Genomic DNA, 22,097 nt, shown 5'->3' on the forward strand with positions numbered 1-22,097 from the left:
AAATCACTGTTTTATCTGCTGCAGATCTACTGGTTATTTGAATGCTGAGCTCTGTATACACCTGCCCTCACCACTGATTGACAACTTTCTGTGTGCACTGTGCATAGCCAGAAGCGGACAACCAATAGTGCGGGTGGAGTTATACAGAGCTCATGAATATGGAGGCGTACATGACAGCATATTCACTAGTCCTCTAGTGATAGTCTCCTTCTGATAATGCATGTTTTAACAAAACTACAGCAATCAGTCCAGTAAGTGACACATCATTATTATTATTTATTGTTATAGCGTCATTTATTCCATGGTGCTTTACATGTGAAAAAGGGGGTATACATAGCAAAAACAATTACAATAATCTTAACAAAACGAGTCAGTGACTGGTACAGGAGGAGAGAGGACCCTGCCCGCTAGGGCTCACAATCTACAAGGGATGGGTGAGGATACAGTAGGTGGGGGTAGAGCTGGTCGTGCAGCATTGTCGTGGAGCGGTGGTTACTGCAGGTTGTAGGCTTGTCGGAAGAGGTGAGTCTTCAGGTTTCTTTTGAAGGTTTCCGTGGTAGGAGAGAGTCTGATATGTTGGGGTAGAGAGTTCCAGAGTTGGGGGGATGCACGGGAGAAATCTTGTATGCGATTGTGGGAAGAGGAGATAAGAGAGGAGTAGAGCAGGAGAGCTTGTAAGGATCGAAGGTTGCGTGCAGGTAAGTACTGGGGGACTAGGTCACAGATGTATGGAGGAGACAGGTTGTGGATGGCTTTGTATGGCAGGGTTAGGGTTTTGAACTCTGGGCAATGGGGAGCCAGTGAAGGGATTGACAGAGGGGAGAGGCCGGGGAATAGCGGGGGAACAGGTGTATTAGTCGGGCAGCAGAGTTTAGGGTAGATTGGAGGGGCGTGAGAGTGTTGGAAGGGAGGCCACAGAGCAAGAGGTTGCAGTAGTCGAGGCGGGAGATGATGAGGGCATGCTCTCGTGTTTTTGCAGAGTCTATGCTGAGGAATGCGCGGATGCGGGAGCTATTTTTGAGTTGGAGTCGCCAGGAAGTGGAAAGGGCTTGGATATGTGGTTTGAAGGAGAGATCAGAGTCCAAGGTTACCCCGAAGCAGCGAGCTTGCGGGACTGGGGAGAGTGGGCAGCCATTGACGTTGATGGATAGGTCAGATGGGGGGGATGAAAGAGAAGGTGGAAAGATGATGAATTCTGTTTTATCCATGTTAAGTTTTAGAAATCTAGCAGAGAAGAAGGATGAGATAGGGACAGACGTTGTGGGATTTTGGTTAGTAGGGGGGAGATTTCGGGTCCAGAGAGGTAGATCTGTGTGTCATCAGCATAGAGGTGATACTGAAAGCCTTGAGACTCTATGAGCTGTCCCAGGCCAAATGGAGAATAGCAGAGGTCCTAGAGCTTAACCTTGGGGGACACCGACAGATAGGGGGGGAGATGAGAAGGTGGTGTGTGAGTGGGAGACGCTGAATGTCCTATCTGTTAGGTATGAGGAGATCGAAGATAGGGCCAAGTCCGTGATACCAAGCGATGAGAGAGTCTGTAGCAAGAGGGAATGGTCTACTGTGTTTAAGGCAGATGACAGGTCCAGGAGGAGGAGGACGGAGTAGTGTCGCTTGGATTTGGCGGTTAGTAGGTCATTGGTGATTTTGTCAGGGCAGTTTCAGGTGAGTGATGCGATCGGAAGCCAGATTGAAAGTGGTCGAAGAGGGAACATGAGGAGAGGTGGGAGGACAGTTCAAGATTGACGTGTTGTTCCAGTAGTTTTGAGGCATAGGGGAGATGTGATATGGGGTGGTAGCTACTCAGAGAGGATGGGTCAAGGGTGGGCTTTTTGAGGATGGGTGTGATCGAGGCATGTTTGAAACATGAGGGGAAGACACCGGTTGTTAGTGACAGGTTGAAGAGGTGGATTAGGGTTGGAATGAAGACTGTGGTAAGGTTAGGGATGAGGTGGGACAGGATTGGGTCAAGTTCGCAGGTGGTGATGTGTTACTTAGAGAGTAAAGAGGAGACTTGATCTTCTGTAATGGTGGAGAAGTGGGGTTTGGAGGAGGAAGGTTGAGTAGATATGAGGAGGGGCTGTGTTCCATCACTGGAATTGGGGTCTCTGCCCCTACATTATGCTACTCTCAGATTAGGAGGCAAAAAAACGGTGACAGATACCTTTTAAGATCCATTGCATAGTTCCTTTTTATTTACACTCTATTTGATTGAGCAGATACGGAAAAATGGGTACATAGACCTTAATGTTGCTTGTTCTGTATACAGAAGAGTGGTTGTCCCATCTGAATACATGATAAGCAAATGAACTATGTAAACTCAATGCAAGGTTATATTCTAAGTTTATTACATTGGAATTGTGCACGTCTGTAATTATATTTTTAATTCTTACTTTTCTCAAGGCGAAAGAGATCTCACAGTAGAAAACATGAAGCTACTTTTCATAACCGCACTGCTGATAGTATGGATCCCTCCAATGAAAAGTACACGTTGTAAAACAATTGTCCGTGTAAAGCAAGAAGCTATGCAATATGGTGGGTAGTACTTGTCCGTGAGTAATTAGCACATACAGTATAAGAGTAGCATTGTGATCAGTAACCCTGGTTCTGAATATGTCTGCTGATTCCATTTTACCTATCAGTCCATGCTATTTCATATACTACTAATTATTAGTATTGATTGCTAATTATTAACCATGTGTCTTACTGTAAGAGGTAGGTAATCACAGAGGCAGGTCCCTGCCCCGCTTCCATAAACTGACTGGTCTCTCCCTATGTGTGTATAGGTAAAACCTATCAATCTAGCTAGGAGGATCAGGGAGAATCCGGTGTAGACCTGTCTCTATGATCTGTCATCCTAGTCACCCCATCCCCAGCCATTCCTATAAATTATGCTTTCTCTAAAATGTCAGAGTTTCCAAATAAAACATTCAGGTCTCCAATAATAAAACTGTAACACACCATATAATTGCTGTTCATATAAGTCAGAGTAGGGTCAACGAAATTTACTACCAAATTGTCATAAGCAAATAATCCCTAACTAAAGACTTTTAAAATTTAACTTGTACTCACACTATTAAAGGAATCATTTAAAACTTGTGCATGAGTCAGTACATTCGGACACCTATGATCATTCATATACTGAGGGTGACACTATTTTTCTTAAACACTATGTAGTGTCCTTGCAATTTTATCTATCTAGTGGTTTGAGGATAGCGCTGGTGTGGCCGCTATCCTATTGCTCATTGTCCACCATTATAACTGCCTGACGCCATTAATATACAGTCCTAAGCCTCCCCAACATGTTTCACCAGAATAACCGGCTTCATCAGGGAATGAGTCTTTAGTTGGGGATTATTTATTTATGACAATTTGTAAATAATAGACCTGGTCTCTGGATTGTTGTGCCTGATGTTGAATCAGCACACAGGTTCCCTTTAAGGGTCCAAAAGGAGCATTAAACTCTGAAACTACAAATTCTAAGGGGAACCTCAAAGATTTCTGGGATGATTCCCTAGTAATGTTCTCATTCTGTCTGAAAAGTTTCTTCGTGTTTGGACAGAATGAGATGATTGCAGCTGTTCAGTGGCCTATAACTGGCTGCAGCAGTCACATGATGCTCCCCAATTGTTGTTGATGCCAAACCATCAGGGGAACAAAACAGCAAGTGCAGAAGATTGGCATCTGTCTTGACGATGAATGTAATGTAATATTTTTTTTAGTAACTCACACTGAGTCAACTGAGAATTATTTTTAAAGTTGGGAAATCCACTTTTAACAATAATTACCAAGTAGTGTACTGCTTATAATGAGGGCTGTCCATGATTAGAAAAACATGCCTGCTCTTCTCCTAAGACACTGGTATTTCTATCCATATGTTATATACAATACGCGACACAATACATAGACATGTTTAACACTGTTTCTGGCCCTTTATTCTGTTTAATGAGGTTGGTGATCAACATTTTTGTTTATACTCTTACCCTACTACCCTAATTTATAACATTTATATGGAACCTGATGTGGGGATCTTCATGAGGCTCTTGGTCATCCTGATACTGTTCATAGCTGTTCTTTTGACTATCCTTGAAAGGTCTGAAGTATCAGCTCTTAAATGTTATATAGGTAGTTCATTGCTGTAACTCACCATAACTATAAGGGACACACTCGTCACATAATTAAAGGGTTTTTTCCATTAAATATATCTATCTGTAGGATAGGTGATGAATGTGTGATCCTATGCACACTATCGAACCATCCTTGAGTGACCAATGGTCTCAAGGACACCCATTCTTACAATTGATCCTACCCAAACGTCGAACCCCTGGCAATAATAGATTTATCATATAGGTGATAAATGTACTGATTAAATTCTTTTTATGGTATAATAAACCTTTATTTTTTCTTGTTTACAGCTTGTCAGACCCAAAGAAGATCTTTCCAGAATGCATTTGGACTCATACCAATTCCATCAGTTATAGAGAAGAAAGAGACAGGACTGTTTGGAAATGGAGGTCTACTTGGCTTTGGACAATCACTTGCGGGCAATGTCCTTAACCTTGTAGGGTAGGTATTATATGTATTTAAAGCTCCAGATAATTACATATCAACACGAATTGAATAATGTATATATTGTACATTAAAACTAAGTAATTGCTGTAGAGAAATAGTCATGCTCACAATTACAAAGCAATAGTATTACCAAAAGCCCATCCTATCACCTTTTGGCTGCGTGCCCACTATGCATTTTTCTAGTGTTTTTGCCGTGGAATTTCCTCAATGAAAACGCTAGAAAAACGCTTGGTAATACGTGCCCCATGGTCCCCAATGATAATCCGCATGTGCTGTGCACATGCTGCGGATATTTCCGCTGCGGATTATCAGTGCGGAAAAATCCGCACTTGTCCATTAATTTTGCGTAAGTGCTGCGTTTTCGCTGCCATTGACTTGCATTGGAACACATGGAATCTGCATCACTGAATCTGCAGATGCCGATTCCATGAGTTTCAATGTGTGGATGGTACCCGGGTTTGGAGAAGAGGAGACTCTCCTCCGGACCCGGGTAATAGAGTACCTGTAAAAAAAAGAATAAAATAAAAAATAAAGATTATACTTTCCTTCTGATGGCCCCCGGTGTCTTTGTCTTAGCTTGCCGGCAGCTCACGGTAGACTAAAGGACCTGTGGTGACGTAATTTAGTCATGTGACGGGTCACGCGACCGCTGACGTCGGCAGGTCCTTTAGTCTACTGCGAGCTGCCTGCAAGCCAAGACAAGGACACTGGGGGCCATCAGAAGGAAAGTATAATCTTTATTTTTTATTTTTTACCATTCGTTCGGTCACACTATATAAATCCATGCCGGTTGCATGGATTTATATAGTGTAACCAAGTTGTCAAGCACTTTCCATGTGATGCTAAAATTGCTTGGAAAGCTCTTGACAACCCGCATGCGGAAATGCATGTGAAGAACACTTCACATCCGCATGTCCTGGCAGGAAAACGCATGTACAATCCGCATGTACAATCCGCATGTACAATCCGCATGCGTTTTTTCTGCCAGGGAGATGCAGAAACGCTCAGGAAAAAATCTGGAGCATTTCTGCATCGTGGGCACATAACCTTATATGATTTGCTTTTGTAATACCAATAACACCATTACACTCAAGTAATACCAACAACTTTACTATTTAATGGCAAGTTTAATCTGCAGATACTACCCAAGTGATTTTTTTTTTTACCTGTGATTTGGCGCTAAGCACTTAAAAAAGGACCAACCTCATTGCCATGTGGCACAATGGAGGACCATACCTTGTCTGGCTTTTCAACATCATAAGATCTCCAACATTTTGGTCTTGCAGACAGCTAAGACATTGTCATATATTATCTTCAAGAAAACACAAATTATAGTGGGATGTACAATTCTAGAATTTCGCCGCCTACACATTCTTCCCACAGGGAAAACACTTTGCACCAGTCTCCTGGTCCATCTATGACCGGTATTGTTATGGTCAAAAATATTTATTTTTGTCCAAATTACATTTTTTTGGGGTTCCTGGCTTCAACTGGACTCACTAAATGCTTACATGTACTGAAATGCTATTAACCTGCAGATGCAGGGTTAATTTGAAGAATAATAGCGTTACAAAGATGTCTGACTGCCTTACTGAAAATATGGTTACCATGAAAAATGAACTTTATTCCTACTGGGAGCTGCCAGCTTTCAGTCATAAAGATGTATGGTTACCATGAAAAATGAACTTTATTCCTACTGGGAGCTGCCAGCTTTCAGTAATAGAGGTGTGCACAGAGCTGGTACAGTCATTGCTCGGTATACAGTGACTGGCCACTGTAAGCACGCCCAAGCATTTTGATTGACAGCTCATTCTGCGCATATGCGCTGCTGGAGCGTACTTACAGTCGCAGCTTACCATGCTATGAGTGGTGACTGTAGCCAGTCCGTGCACGTCTCTACGCCTGAAAGCCGGCGGCTATATGGAGAAATAAAGTTAATTTTTTCACAGTAACTGCACTTTTAGTAAGGCGGCCGGACATCTTAGGAACGCTATTATTCTGTAGATTAACCCTATAACTGCAGGTTAATTGCATTTGGGAACTTGACAGGTTCCCTTTAAAGATATATCCTACATAAAACTAACCCTCTACTGGGCATAATATTGTGTATCAATTTTGCTCATAACATTTAATTAGATGTAAACTGCAACCATATAACATGTCTCTATGCTGTGATTTACAAAAACATACCATTTATAAAAGTCCTAAGAAAAAAAGTGCACGATTATTTACTTTATTATTTATCTTTTATTGAATTTCTCATACAAATACAGGATAAAAATTCATAATGTCCAGCTTCCAGAAATCAATATGAAGTTTATGCCACATACTGGAGTACAAGTTTCCATAGACACTAATCTACACATCAGTGCAAAACTGTAAGTAGCTAAGATCCACTATAGATAAAAATCATGATGTCCTATACAATGCTTTAATACACCAAGAAAGCAGGAGAATATAAGACGTCTTGTCTTGCTCAAAACCACCAAGGAGATTAAAACCAATCTGTAAGGTTGTCGTGTTACATTGTGCGAACTATGAAGTGTAACGAGACATTACAACACAAGAGGGCACCATTTCATTATAATTTTTACACAGAACCATGTAAAAATGATAATGAAATGGTGCCATCCTGTGTTGAATATTACAAATTACATTTACTCTAAATCAGGGATGCATTACCTTTTCTGATCCGAACATTGCCTAACTGAACAGACCATAAGATGAGTTTTCAGCTTCTGATGAGCAAAATTGTTCCTATTCAATGTCAGCAGTTGATTAAAGTATATTCAAAAATTGTTCACATTTTTACTGTACAGTAGAGAAGCCTTCTTACTATAAAATGTTACAATCCCTATAGTTTATATGTAAAAATGTTCCCTTTCAATTGCGAAATCATTTCAAAATCAAATTTAAAGGGGTTATTCTGTCTTGTGGTACAAGTCTGCAGTCACTCTATGTGACTGCAGATTTGTGAATCTTCACAGTGCACACACTGCATGCTGTGAGGATTCTCCAGTGCTGGTGCTGGGATCGGGAGGCCATGAGACCGCAAGTGTGCGATTTGCGACTAGATGTGTATGACCACGCATCTCTAGTCAACAACTGACCGCATTTGTCCAAATCACTTTCTTGTCTGTATTCAGTCACATAGAGCGACTGCTGACTTGTACTCAAGGCTGGACAGCCTCTTTAAAGATTGAAAAAAAGACTTGAAAACTGTGCCTGTAACTGTAAAACACATCCCTACATTAATTTATGTATATACACTTAAACAACACAATGTAACTCCAAATCAATCACACTTCTGTGAAATCTACCTGGCCAGTTATGAAGCAACACTGATTGTGAATCAATTTCTCCTGCTGTTGTGCAAATGGAACAGACAAACGGTAGAAATGATTAGGAAGACAACCCCTATAAAGAAGTGGTTCTGCCGGTGGTGACCCAGACCATTTTTCTGTTCTCATCCTTTTTGGCTGTTGTTTTGGTCACTTTTGGTCACTTTTGCATCTTGCCATTGCTCTCACCTCTAGAGGTACAGTAGCATGAGGCGGTGTCTACAGTACAACCCACAGGTAGTGCGGCTCATCCAGGATGGCACATCAATACGAGTTCTGACAAGAAAGGTAGCTGTGTTTGTCAGTACAATGTCCAGAGCATGGAGTTGGTACCAGGAGACAGATCAGTACACCAGGAGACATGCAGGGGGCCATAGGAGGACAATAAACCCAGCAGCAGGACCGCTACCTACTCCTTTGTGCAAGGAGGAGGAGTGCCCTCCAAAATTACCTCCAGCAGGCCACTAACATCCATGTGTCTGCTCAAACTGTGAGAAACAGACTCCATGAGGGAGGTATGAAGACCCGATGTCCACAAGTTGTTGTTGTGCTTACAGCCCAACACCGTGCAGGCAGGGGTGGGATTCAAATTTTTAACAACAGGTTCTGTGTTTGTGTGTTGGTAAACCACACCCATTTTTTCAAGCCACACCCTTTTAAGCCATACCCATTTACACACACCCTTTCCTCAAACATATACAAGTAAGGGCGCAGTCAAACAGTAAGCCGAGGTACCTAATTTTGCCACAAAAAACTGGGAAAACGTATTGACTTGAGTATAAGCCTAGGGTGGGAAATGCTGCAGCTACTAGTAAATTTCCTCATCCTGGTATGTATGGCACCCCTCACCCTCAACCCTGGCATGTATGGCACCCCTCATCCCCAATCTTGGTATGTATGGCACCCCTCATCCTCTAATCCTGGTACGCATGGCACCTCTCATCCCCCAATCCTGGTATGCATGATCTCCTCATCCCCCAATCCTGGTATACTTGGCCCCCTCATCCCCAATCCTTGTATGCATGGCCTCCTCATACCCCAATCCTGGTATGCATGGTCTCCTCATCCCCCAATCCTGGTATGCATGGTCTCCTCATCCCCCATTCCTGGTATGCATGGCCCCCTCATCCCCAATCCTGGTATGCATGGCCCCCTCATCCCCCAATCCTGGTATGCATGGTCTCCTCATTCCCCAATCCTGGTATGCATGGTCTCCTCATTTCCCAATCCTGGTATGCATGACCCCCCTCATCCCCCAATCCTAGTATGTGTGGCCCCCCTCATCGCCAATCCTGGTATGCGTGGCTCCCTCATCTTCCAATCCTGGTATGCATGGCCCCCTCATCCCCCAATCCTGGTATGTATGGCCCCCCTCATCCTCCCAATCCTGATATGTATGGCCACGCTCGTCCCCCCAATCCAGGTAGGCGTGGCTGCCTCATCCCCTGAATCCTGGTATGTATGGCTCCCTCATCCCCCAATCCTGGTATGCATGGCCCCCATCATCCCCCAATCCTGGTATGTATGGCCTCCTCATCCCCCAATTCTGGTATGTGTGGCCCCCTAAACCCCCAATCCTGATATTTGTGGCCCAATCACTTTACACATAAAAAAAAACACTTATACTCACCTTCCTTCCTCACCTCTGCTTCAGCATTGCTGTGTCCTGTCTGCGAGCAGCTCATGTCGGCATCTGAGCAGGTGAGATGCCGGCACATTCACTCTTCTCCACGCCGGGACTATGGGCGTGGAGAATCGTGAATATGCAGTCTCTTTAGTAGCGGGCACTAACTGCAGGGTCCGCAGCTCAGCGCCCCTGCATGCCCGCTGCTAAAGAGAATGAATATTGCCTCGTCTCCACGCCCATGGGTGTGGAGAAGAGGGAATATTCATGTCTGTTTAGCAGCGGGCACACGTTGTAACTGCAGCAGCGGCTACCGCGTGTGCCCACTCCTCCACCGCCGCAACCTCCCCTCCGCCCCAATACTCACCTATCCTCCTCGTTCCCCCGCTGCTATGGGTCCCCCTTCCCGGCTCACGGGCCCCACTCGAAGTCACTGAACCGGATGATGGCTCTGAATTTCCCCAGTTTGGGGAACCGGCTGCTCTTCTAACAAGCGGTTCCATCAAACCAGGGAGAACCGGCCGAATCCCACCCCTGCGTGCAGGGCGATTGGCATTTTCCAGAGAACACCAAGATTTGCAGATTCCACATTGGCGCCCTGTGTTCTTCACGGATGAGAGCAGGTTCACACTGAGCACATGTGACAGACATGACAGAGTCTGGAGACGCCGTGGAGAATGTTCTGCTGCCTGCAACATCCTCCAGTATGACCGGTTTGGTAGTGGGTCAGTAATGGTGTGGGCAGGCATCTCTTTGGAGGGCTGCACAGCCCTCCATGTGCTAGACACAGGTACCCTGACTGCCATTAGATACTGGGACGAGATCCTCACACCCACTGTGAGACCATATGCAGGTGCAGTGGACGCTGGGTTCCTTATGATACATGACCATGCTAGGCCTCATGTGTCTGAAGTGTGGCAGCAGTTCCTGCATGATAAAGGCATTGATGCTTTGGACTAGCCTGCCCATTCCCCAGACCTGAATCCGATCAAGAACATCTGGGACATCATGTTTTGTTCCATCCGACAACGGCAAGTTGCACCACAGACTGTCCATCAGTTGACTTATGCTTTAATCTGGGTCTGGGAAGAGATCCCTAAGGAGAACATCCGCCACTCATCAGGAGCATGCCCAGGCATTGTAGGGAGGTCATGCAGGCACATGGAGGCCACACACACTACTGAGCATTATTTCTTTGTATTGAGGCATTTCCACGGAAGTTGGATCAGCCTGAAAATAGATTTTTCACTTTGATTTTGAGTATCATTCCAAATCCAAACCTTCATGGGATATTAATTTTGATTTACAATGATAATTTTTATGTTTTATTGTTCTCAATGCATTCCACTATGTAATAAAGATTTGCAACTGGAATATTTCATTCAGTGATATCTAGGATGTGGTATTTTTAGTGATCCTTTATGTCGTGTTTTTTGAGATGTATGTATGTATGTATACATGTGTGTGTGTATATATATGTATATATATATATTATATTATATTATACAGTATGTGTATATACATGTATGTATATTTGTATATAATTAAAGCAAGAGATGAGGCAACACAAGCATACACAAACTGCAGCCTGCAGGTTACAACCCAGTAACCTAATAATATAAATACAAAAAAAAAACGGGCACCACACTGTGGGAATATCAGAAGAGTGAACAAACTTTTAATTTGCCATGTGGGCAAAAAAGCAACATTTCTGCTCCAAAGAGTCTTTGTCAAGCTCTTTGGAGCAGAAACGTTTTTTTTGCACTCATGGCAAATTGTAGGAATATCAAAAAAATGAACAAACTGTCAGTTTGATGCTTGTTTTTTTGCATTTATATGCAAATACTGTATATATATCACCAGATATATTGATATATATTTTTATATGTATACATAATGAAGTTGTTCCAAGTGTCTTGGAGAACTAACCACAGATCTTTAGATGTTGGCCAATACAAATCCTTCTATCCCTTCATGTAATTCTAGAGGTGTATTTGGGGTGGGGAAACATGGTAAATGGAGCTTATGAGACTTTATTTGGTTTCTTATGTGCTAATAGGTTGAGCATGATCTATGGGCTTAATACTTGTGAAGACATGGGGTCTTCCGTGGGCGTACAACTACTCAGACAACACGGTGAGGGTAAAACAGTGTGGAAAACTTTATTGAACCACAAAATGGGCAATATACACACAGAACAGTCCCAGCTAATACCCAAGATGGTACAACATTACACAGTCCTCACCCTTCTGCTGGCCGGCCTGGAATAGAACAGCTGCGACTTTGGGACTTCCAGGGCCAACTACCTCAAGCAGTGGCCCCCCGCTTCTGGCGGGCTCCCACAGAGAGAAGGTAGCGGAAAGCTTAGGAAGCTAGCAGTCCATCGAGGTACAAGAATAGGAGACCTGATGATCCCACCCTGGCCTCTGAGAGTTTCCTTGGGGCTAGATAACTGGCTGGTCCCAATCTGGCTTCTCCGAATGTCTCCATGGGTTGCAGGCAACCGGAGGGTCCCACCCGGCAACCCCAAACAGCATATCCATGGGGCCAGGTGACTTCATCATCCCAACCTGTTCTCCCCAAATGTATCCATGGGCTCTCTGATGATCAATGGAGAAGATCCAGTCAGGGCCATATACCCTTAGGCCGTAATCATGTAAAATCCAAATCTGTGTCTCTTTGGTTAAAGCCATGCTTCCAAGCTGATGGTCTGAGAGAGTTTGATATTTTTGATTCTCCTTGTAAAGTTTCTCTTTCAATTCTCTGTTTCAAATCCCTGCAGCAGGATAGAAAACCCCTTTTTTATATTTACATATGTGGCTAAGGTCATCAGTCACAGGTCAGAGATAAAGGTGCAGGGCTCATACATGTCTCCTTGTTTGAGCTAATCAATTTACATGGTTGGTATAGCAGGAAGGCTCTTTAAATCAACATTCAGCTGGCTATAGTATAATATGTAATTAGCGTATTAACAATCTTCATTGTTCACAGACCCAAGAGAAGACAACAATCAGGGTTCTACAAATAATCGTATGTCCTTGACCAGCCACAGAAATACACATACATTCACAAGTCAACACAAACACCATAGTGTATTTCTCTTGGCCTAACAAATCTAGACGTCTGGCTGATTAAGATTAGAAGTGCTATCGTCACAATACTTCTATACAGTGACAAACTTCATCTGCTGTAGGCATTTTATAAATTCATTAAGCTGGCAGCCATCTAAACCTAAAAGTTTATAAGAAAAAATACAAACAGTTAAGTACATGTCTTACATTATCTGCGCTCACTTCTAATATTGTACTACATTTATTTATGTCCTCTTTTTATTATTATTTTACCAGAATCGTTGTTGGAGAAATTGCTATCAAAGCAGGAGCAGGAGTAATCGCAGAACTGAAGGTCATGAGTACAGCCAAAGGATTCCCTATTCTTGAAGTTTCTGCTTGCAAGTCTTTATTAGGAGGCATACAGATCACTGCAGGAGGAATGGGGTACAAGACAGACATCATAGTCTTAATACAAATTGTTCATAATACTTGAGGCTATGTGAGATAAGGGCAGTAAAGTCAGTGAACAGGATCAGTCTTAATATTTTTTCCTCTATGTAGACTGTTTAAAGAGGACCCTTCATCGATTTTTTTTAAAGTTAGCTGAGTGCCTTCTCCAATTTGTGTTGCTGCACTGATTCTGTAAGTTTTTCTTTTTTTCTGTGCCCCTCCATTCCAAAGTTAGGCCCCCAGTAATAAAGGAGCAAATTTTCCTTTTAGCCAACACTAACTTTTCTGTGGGTGTTTGCTTTTTCTCCTCTTTGACAGAAGTTCTGTGGAATATGCCCAGTTGGTTAAAAGGAAAATTTTCTTCTTTATTACTGGGGGCCTAACTTTGGAATGGAGGGGCACAGAAAAAAAGAGAAACTGTTCTTGAGTCAGAGGAGCAGCGGAACTTGGAGGATGTACTCAGTTTAAATAAATAAGAAAAAAATCACCTGAAAGGTTCTCTTTAAAAGGGTTTTCCCGCAAACAAAAGTTGTTTTTAATCAATAGATCTTGGAATAGTAGTAATTTCCACAATTGGATGTGTTTAAATAAAATGTTCCTGGGCTGAGATAATCTTATAAATGTGCCCCTGCTGTGTACTGTGTAATGGCTGTGTCTGACCGTGCAGGAACATGGTCTGATCATACCACATCTCCTGGGCAGGGGAGGACGCAAAAGCGTATACAGACATTACAGCATGAAATTGCAAATAATTCCTTTTGTGAGGTAAAACATTTCCCCACTTGTTTTTAAACAATGTTTTACTTCAAAGAAATAGTCATTCATTTTCCCCGGCTGTAATGTATGTATACTCCCCCCCCACCCCACCTCCTGCCCAGGAGATGTGGTATGATCAGACCATGTTCCTGTACGGTCAGACACAGCCATTACACAGAACACAGCAGGGACACATTTATAAGATTATCTCAGCACAGGAACATTTTATTTAAACAGATCCATTTGTGGAAATTATTATTATTCCAAGATCTGTTGATTAAAAGCAACTTTTGTTCATGGGAAAACCCCTTTAATTTAACAAACATTAGATACCAATCTGGAACACAGTATTCAACTGATACTCTGGTAATAAGGACGCAGTTAGACAGCCGTATAAATCGGACTGAGATCGGATCGCAATGCTCGGACTGTCTGACGGGTTTCCCGACTCGAGCATGGCAGCTTCATAGAAATATATGAAGCTATCACACTCTGTTGGGGAGACCCGCCGTCCAGTCCGTACATTGCGATCCGATCTCAGTCCGATTTATAAGGTGATTGAACATTTATTATCTGTCATGCGGAGAAGTGATAAAGTTTTCTTTGTAGAAAAACTCAGTATGACAATGCCGAAGCTGAGCAGCAGTATCCTGCACAGTGATGTGAACTAAAGTGCCCCTAGGTCAGATACTGCTTGCTATTTTTCCTGCTTTCAGAATGTAGAAATAGAATTCATATATATCCATGTCACGAGAACATCGATATAGGAATAATTGATTTTTACTATAATTATTGTACAATATAATACACATCAATTATTTCTGCCTTGGACTTTGCAAAGGACCAGGGGGCATTGATTACATGTGAAGCAAAGTAGATTCCAGCATCTAAATAGGAAAGAGTTCTTTACAGTTAGAGCAGTCAGATTGTGGAATGTCCCACCGCTAGAAGTGGTAATGACAGACACTATACCGGCATTTCAAAAAATGTTGGATGCTTTTCTGACAACAGATAGCATTGTGGGTTATAGATAATCTAGTAATCCTAAATCATTTATAATCAAGTTGAAAAAAGACATGGGTCCATCAAGTTCAACTTTTCTCAGTTATTTTACTTTTTACAGTAATTAACTAATCACTTTTCTTTTCCCTAGTTTAATTCCAGGAATAGTTGACACAATTAAAGGACACATACAAGCCATTCTCAGTGACAGGGTAAGTGCAGATTACAGCCTGTTTTTAATTTCTTGCCTTTAAAAATCTACATGTTTTTGAAAGGAATATAGTCCTTATACTTTTTTTAAGTAATTTAAACCATATGCTGGTACATATATATGTTTTAAATCTACTCTTATTTTATTGTAGTTTTTTTTTAATTCTCTTGAACATGATTATGGTGACTGGCATCTTACCTGAACTGCTCTTACAAGCATTCAGAGATAAGATTTACAGCAGCCACATTGACCATAGGAAACCATACACTAAAGATGTTCATTGAATTCTATGGGAGAGTTTTCTAAGCATGCTCTGTGCTCTGCGCATAGGTCACTGTGCAGGGAGGGAGAGGAGGTAAGGTTGGGTGTGACAGACTTTTTATGAATTGGTGTTAACTTTCATTGAATACCTGCTTATCATGATAATGAGATGACTAATGAGAACCGATCTCTACAGAACAGGGAAAGATTTCAGGATTATTTTTTTTTATAGATTGATAATAAAAAATAAAAAAAAATCTGCAAAAATTCTTTAAAAACATGTTTAGCATAAAATAAACAATTAAACATTAGGTATTTTCTACTGAAACAATGGGGAAGATTCATTAAGACTGGTCTAGTGCATGTTTGTGCTCAGCCAGTCTTGCTGGAGTACAAAACACTGAATTAAATGAAGGGCCAGAAACACGAGACTGAAGTATAATTTTTGGCATACAAAACGCCAGCACTTTGAATGAATTGGGACAGGTTGGAGCGGCCATGTCCCGCCTGGCTCCTCCTCAGCTCCAGCTCCGCGTTGTGCAAAAAATGTTTGGCTTTTCAAAGTTTTTACACTAGTTTTCTGACTTTAATGAATCAACCCCATTCTCTTTAACAAACTGCAAAGCTGTAAAATTCTATTTTAAAATGTGTTTTTGTAGCTAATCCAACTATTTTACCTATGACATGATAAACATATATTTCCTGTTATTTCTCTACAGCTTTGTTTATCTGCTTCAAATGTATTCCTGGGCTGGAATGCCGATCTTGGCCTGCTTGTAGGTGAGTAGCACAGTATGGAAGGGAACGCTACAAAAAGATTTTATGGAACCACCAACTGATTCATCCAAATACAGTAACGAAAACGGCATCCCCACTTGGCTGATACATTGTCCTTGTATTTTGTCTTTTAAGGTGCAAAGACAATCGGCAATGACCTTGGCATGCAATACATTATGCCCACCCCACCTGTAGTGAACAATGACTACATGGACATGGATATGAATGTAAGTTGATGTGTTACTTTACAAAATGTAGTGTGATTTAATTTTTGCCAATTTTTGACATTACATGCTTATAGTGCTGCTGATGTAAACACATGGAATGGATGGCACTGATGCCTGCATGTAATTCATGTCATCATGTCATTTTAATCCAATAATATGTTTACAAAATATTCATCAATACCATATTGAGTTACCACAACAAAAACATATGCTATTGTAATAGGATGATATGCGCATTATCTAATTAACCATGGAAAATGTCATACTCTAAGAAAGCAGATCTCTTTTCTATAGTACTGGCAATCTCACAATCATACAGTCATCACTGAAGCTAGAATTGACCCAAGCAATAATCCCAAAATACATAGAATCCAGTGGACCACCTTAGGACAACCGGAATTTATCTTCCTATGTTGGATTAGGATCCTTTTTTTGGGCCCACCAAAGTAAATGATTTTAGGAATCACTATGACGCCGTTTCTATTACTTCATAAATTTATTGTGCATACATCATCAAATACGGCCTAATAGGTTATCAGTAAATAAACCGGTAAGAAGTATACTCTAGTGACAAGTGATTGGCTCAGAGTTAGCGTCCAGTGGTATTGTCTCCTGCTGAACCTTTACAGTCCATTACTGTGTCACACCCAGGTCCAAATGAGGATTGTCTGGTAGGCCAATCCAAGCATGGTCAATACATTCAGTAATACAGTATATTATATGAGCTAACATTAGGAATAATAATTAGGATAGAAAAAAATACAAAAATGTCAATTTTTTCACCTGTATATTCATTTGTGGTTTGATTAGGTGGAATATACCGTGCATGAGAAAGTTGTTGACCTCCCAACCGGAGGGAATGAATTCACTTTGCCACCTGGAGCTGGAGACCAGAACTCAATGGTCAACATGGGCTTTTCACAAGAGTTCTTCATGTCTATGTTTGCAGCATTTCAGACCTCAGAAGGATTCGATCTCGAAATTTTATCTACCTCTGTAAGTGCTGATAGAAATCTTTATGTCAGTTACCCAAGCCTGTTTTATGTATGGAAATACAGCTTCAAAACACTTTAAGTTTAGACCTGTTCAACAACCCAACAAAAATGCTTGGGGTAAGGAGGGGGTGGTCACACACATAATTTAAAGAGCATATACCTACCAAAAAAGTTCTTTAGACATTTCCTATTATTGACTTCCTCTACCTCTGTCCCTAAATTTTGATGCGCTCATTTACAAGACTGCTAGAATATTTTCAGATGAATTATCATATAGGTTTGTATTTACAGCTAGTTACAAATGTGAACTAACTAGCCATGATCTAGTGAATAATGAACCCATTAGAGGGGGAAAAGGAAAGCTGAACTGTCCCCTTTGCATTTGGTCAATGGTCAATCTTGTGCTGCAGATTGCCTTTAGCTTTGTAACAAGAATATTTCCTTCTATAGTAGTTGCCATATGATGATGACTGCAAAAATCTCTGACCTGATATCATAATTAGATTGTATGTAAAAAGAAAAAAAATATGTTTAAAGTACATTCTGATTGATATAAAGTCTTGTAAGTTACCTGTACTTTAACCCAATAATTATTTTTGCTTAATTTTTCTGTAGGCGACTGTCGGTAGTTACCTGAAAACATCTGTCCTGGGATCTTATATCTCCGAGGTATATATTTATTATGCATATATAGATATATATTTATTCATTCATTCATTATACATATTCATTTTTTACATTACCGTTGGCTTTCTGAATTCTCAACAATGTGATCGCATACAATAATATGTTTGCTTGAAGACAATCTGGCCCTTCTAGGTGATTTAAAGTGCAGACTTTATATACCAATGAGCATGGAGCACGGCTTTGTTCACATGGTTTTTGCTTACTGGGTCAGTTTCAGATTAAACAAAACTGATGGATTTAACTGATCTGTTTTCCATAGACTTCAATGTCAAATGGATCCAACTGAAATCATTTTTTTTAGCTGGACAAAAAAATATATGTCTGCATAACTATTTTGTTAACGGATTGCTGCTGGATCGGTTCTAACTGATGATTACTGGTCATGTGAACACAGCCTAAGATCAAAGCTATGTATTTACAAATTTCACAGCTTTTTTCACTTTAAAAAAGTAATTTATAATCTTGCGAATCCATGTTTTAAAGACATTTAACTTGCTTTAAGTGAGCATAAGCAAAAAACAAATATTATTCTTAAGTAAGCCCATTTCCAAATCTTCTAAGTGTTCTTCTGTTCAGAATCATCATCTATTTGTGTGGCAAAGTGGATATAAAGAGATTTTTTACACAGGAGTGCCCTGGCATGTCTGTGCATTTTAAAAACATCTATGTAATGCTTAATCCCTTCCTGACATGTAATATAATAGTACTTAACATGTCAGGTGCCAGTGTATGAAGTGGGCTGAGGAGCGGACTCCGTGCCATATTCTGGAGATGCTGGCTGTGTTACACAGCTGGCGCCTTCCTTAATAAGCACCAACTGTAGCTTGCTCTGATTACTCCTGTTTAACCTTTTAAATGCCACTGTCAATCACTGACAATGGAATTTAAATAATACGATACATGCATCAGCTCCCTTTAGCCCCCTACAATGCAATGGCAGGGTGCCAATGGGATACCATGGCAACTGGGGACCTGCTAAAGACCCCCATGGCTGCCTGTGGCTGTTTTTCATAGCAAAAACAAATTGAGGCAAAAATAAGAATTAATAAAAAAAGTTTATATACAGTGCCTACAAGTAGTATTCAACCCCCTGCAGATTTAGCTGGTTTGATAAGATGCAAAAAAGTTAGAGCCTTCAAACTGCAAACGAGAGTAGGATTTATGAACAGAAGCATAAATCTTACAAACCAAAAAGTTATGTTGCTCAGTTGAATTTTATTAAATTTTAAACATAAAAGTGTGGGTCAATTATTATACAACCCCTATGTTTAATATTTTGTGGAATAACCCTTGTTTGCAATTACAGCTAATAATCGTCTTTTATAAGACCTGATCAGGCCGGCACAGGTCTGTGGAGTTATCTTGGCCCACTCCTCCATGCAGATCTTCTCCAAGTTATCTAGGTTCTTTGGGTGTCTCATGTGGACTTTATTCTTGAGCTCCTTCCACAAGTTTTCAATTGGGTTAAGGTCAGGAGACTGACTAGGCCACTCCAACACCTTGACTTTTTCCCTATTGAACCAGGCCTTGGTTTTCTTGGCTGTGTGCTTTGGGTCGTTGTCTTGTTGGAAGATGAAATTACGACCCATCTTAAGATCCTTGATGGAGGAGCGGAGGTTCTTGGCCAAAATCTCCAGGTAGGCCGTGCTATCCATCTTCCCATGGATGCGGACCAGATGGCCAGGCCCCTTGGCAGAGAATCAGCCCCACAGCATGATGCTGCCACCACCATGCTTGACTGTAGGGATGGTATTCTTGGGGTCGTATGCAGTGCCATCCAGTCTCCAAACGTCACGTGTGTGGTTGGCACCAAAGATCTCGATCTTGGTCTCATCAGACCATAGAACCTTGAACCAGTCTGTCTCAGAGTCCTCCAAGTGATCATGAGCAAACTGTAGACGAGCCTTGACATGACGCTTTGAAAGTAAAGGTACCTTACGGGCTCGTCTGGAACGGAGACCATTGCGGTGGAGTACGTTACTTATGGTATTGACTGAAACCAATGTCCCCACTGCCATGAGATCTTCCCGGAGCTCCTTCCTTGTTGTCCTTGGGTTAGCCTTGACTCTTCGGACAAGCCTGGCCTCGGCACGGGAGGATACTTTCAAAGGCTGTCCTGGCCGTGGAAGGCTAACAGTAGTTCCATAAGCCTTCCACTTACGGATGATGCTTCCAACAGTGGAGACAGGTAGGCCCATCTCATTGGAAAGGGTTTTGTACCCCTTGCCAGCCTTGTGACCCTCCACGATCTTGTCTCTGATGGCCTTGGAATGCTCCTTTGTCTTTCCCATGTTGACCATGTCTGAGTGCTGTTCACAAGTTTGGGGAGGGTCTTAAATAGTCAGAAAAGGCTGGCAAAAGAGATCTTTAACCCACACATGTGAAGCTCATTATTCTTGGTGCCTGAACTACTTCTTAATACTTTAGGGGGACCAAACAGAATTCTTGTGGTTTGAGGGGTTGAATAATAAATGACACTCTGAATTAACTTTTTACGTTTTAAAAAAAACAAACAAACAAAAAAAAAATTTGCTGCAGTGCATTTCCCACTTCCAGGCTGATCTACAGTACAAATGTCACAATGCCAAGTTAATTCCGCATGTGTCAACCAACTAAATCTGCAGGGGGTTGAATACTACTTGTAGGCACTGTATATAAAAATATCAATATGGCATTGATATATATGCATACATGTGTATGTATACATGTATGTGTGTGTATATGTATATGTTTATGTATATATATATATATATATGTGTTTGTATATATATGTGTATATATTGCAAGTATAGAAAAATACAAAAATAGGTGAAAATAATTATTTTTGTACATTTAAATTGTGATGTTATATCTGTAATATATATTATTATTATTATTATTATTATTTATTTTAGATCAGTGTGAAATACCCTCAATCTCTTCCTGTGAAGATAAATATTGTGCTTAGCCAAACACCTATAGTCACTTTCAAGTCCAACCAGTTATTAGTCCAGATTTCTCCATCTATAGAGATGTTTGTCGTCCAGCCCAACTTACGTATTGAGAATCTGATGACCATCAATGTGGTGAGTATGAATATGATCTGGAGAGCTGAAAGTTCTGTGTTCTGAATGGTTTTCGCACTAACATTTGCTGACTAATAGGGAATGAGTTAAAGAGAATGAAAAGTAACAAAAGTTTTTAAAATTCTCAAGTAAGAGACAGAAAATAATCCTATCCCTGGAGGTATCTCTTGGCCTTAGTGGCTGCCAAGGGGCATTAGATAACTATGGATGAAGCATCTTTAAGGGATAGACCACTGCTCATTCCTATGATCCTAACTGAATTTACCCCCAAAACTGGCTTCCCTTTGAGGACTAGTCTAATCTATGCATTACACAGATAACATTTTGATTTCATAAGGTGAATATACTCGTGGCAGAGGTAAAAGCACTTGTTGGTCTAGTCTTCCAATAGTAAAAACTTAGCATATTATCTAGTGACTATTCCAGTTGAATGGGCTTGAGTGATTGAACAACCTACAGTGTGTGTGTGTGTACACACACACGCACACTAGATTGTTCAATCACTCAGTCACTGTATGCAAATAGACACATATATATAAATATATATATATATATATATATATATATATATATATATATACACATATATATATATACTAGATGGTGGCCCGATTCTAACGCATCGGGTATTCTAGAATATGTATGCAGCCGACCAGGCGCAATCAGCAGAACGTTGTTTAAATTTGGCGCCAAAATCGCTGATTGGTCGCGGCCAGCAACCGCGACCAATCAGCAAAACGGTGTTTAAATTTGGCGGCAATATCGGTGATTGGTCACGGGTGGCGGCCGCGACCAATCAGCGTACTGTGTTAGTGAGGACCGGAGAGCTCGTTTAAATTTGGCCCTAAAATTGCTGATTAGTCGCGACCGCGACCAATCAGCGAAACGGTGTTTAAATTTGCCGCCAATATCGCTGATTGGTCGCGGCCGGTGGTCGCGACCAATCAGCAGAGCGGGGTTTACATTTGGCGCCAATAATGCTGATTGGTTGCGACCGGTGACCGCAACCAATCAGCAGAGCGGAGTTTAAATTTGGCACCAATAATGCTGATTGGTCGTGGCCGGCGACCGCGACC

At 41.3% G+C, this 22,097-nt stretch overlaps 1 protein-coding gene across 1 annotated transcript in view; it reads left to right on the forward strand.

The window, feature by feature from the left end:
• LOC141272789 (BPI fold-containing family B member 2-like) overlaps positions 1 to 22,097 on the forward strand; it is a 34,739-nt gene that overhangs the window by 1,601 nt on the left and 11,041 nt on the right. The window contains exons 2-11 of the mRNA XM_073683856.1: positions 2,404 to 2,535; positions 4,416 to 4,566; positions 6,846 to 6,950; positions 12,885 to 13,034; positions 14,950 to 15,010; positions 15,990 to 16,050; positions 16,183 to 16,274; positions 17,085 to 17,270; positions 17,885 to 17,938; positions 20,851 to 21,021. Of these exons, the coding sequence (XP_073539957.1) occupies positions 2,430 to 2,535; positions 4,416 to 4,566; positions 6,846 to 6,950; positions 12,885 to 13,034; positions 14,950 to 15,010; positions 15,990 to 16,050; positions 16,183 to 16,274; positions 17,085 to 17,270; positions 17,885 to 17,938; positions 20,851 to 21,021 (1,137 nt within the window). The 5' untranslated portion in view covers positions 2,404 to 2,429. The remainder of the gene's footprint in view (positions 1 to 2,403; positions 2,536 to 4,415; positions 4,567 to 6,845; positions 6,951 to 12,884; positions 13,035 to 14,949; positions 15,011 to 15,989; positions 16,051 to 16,182; positions 16,275 to 17,084; positions 17,271 to 17,884; positions 17,939 to 20,850; positions 21,022 to 22,097) is intronic.

This window comes from Phyllobates terribilis, unplaced genomic scaffold, assembly GCF_046119375.1.
Source record: "Phyllobates terribilis strain yellow unplaced genomic scaffold, ASM4611937v1 Scaffold_5__5_contigs__length_657084704, whole genome shotgun sequence".
NCBI lineage: Eukaryota > Metazoa > Chordata > Amphibia > Anura > Dendrobatidae > Phyllobates > Phyllobates terribilis.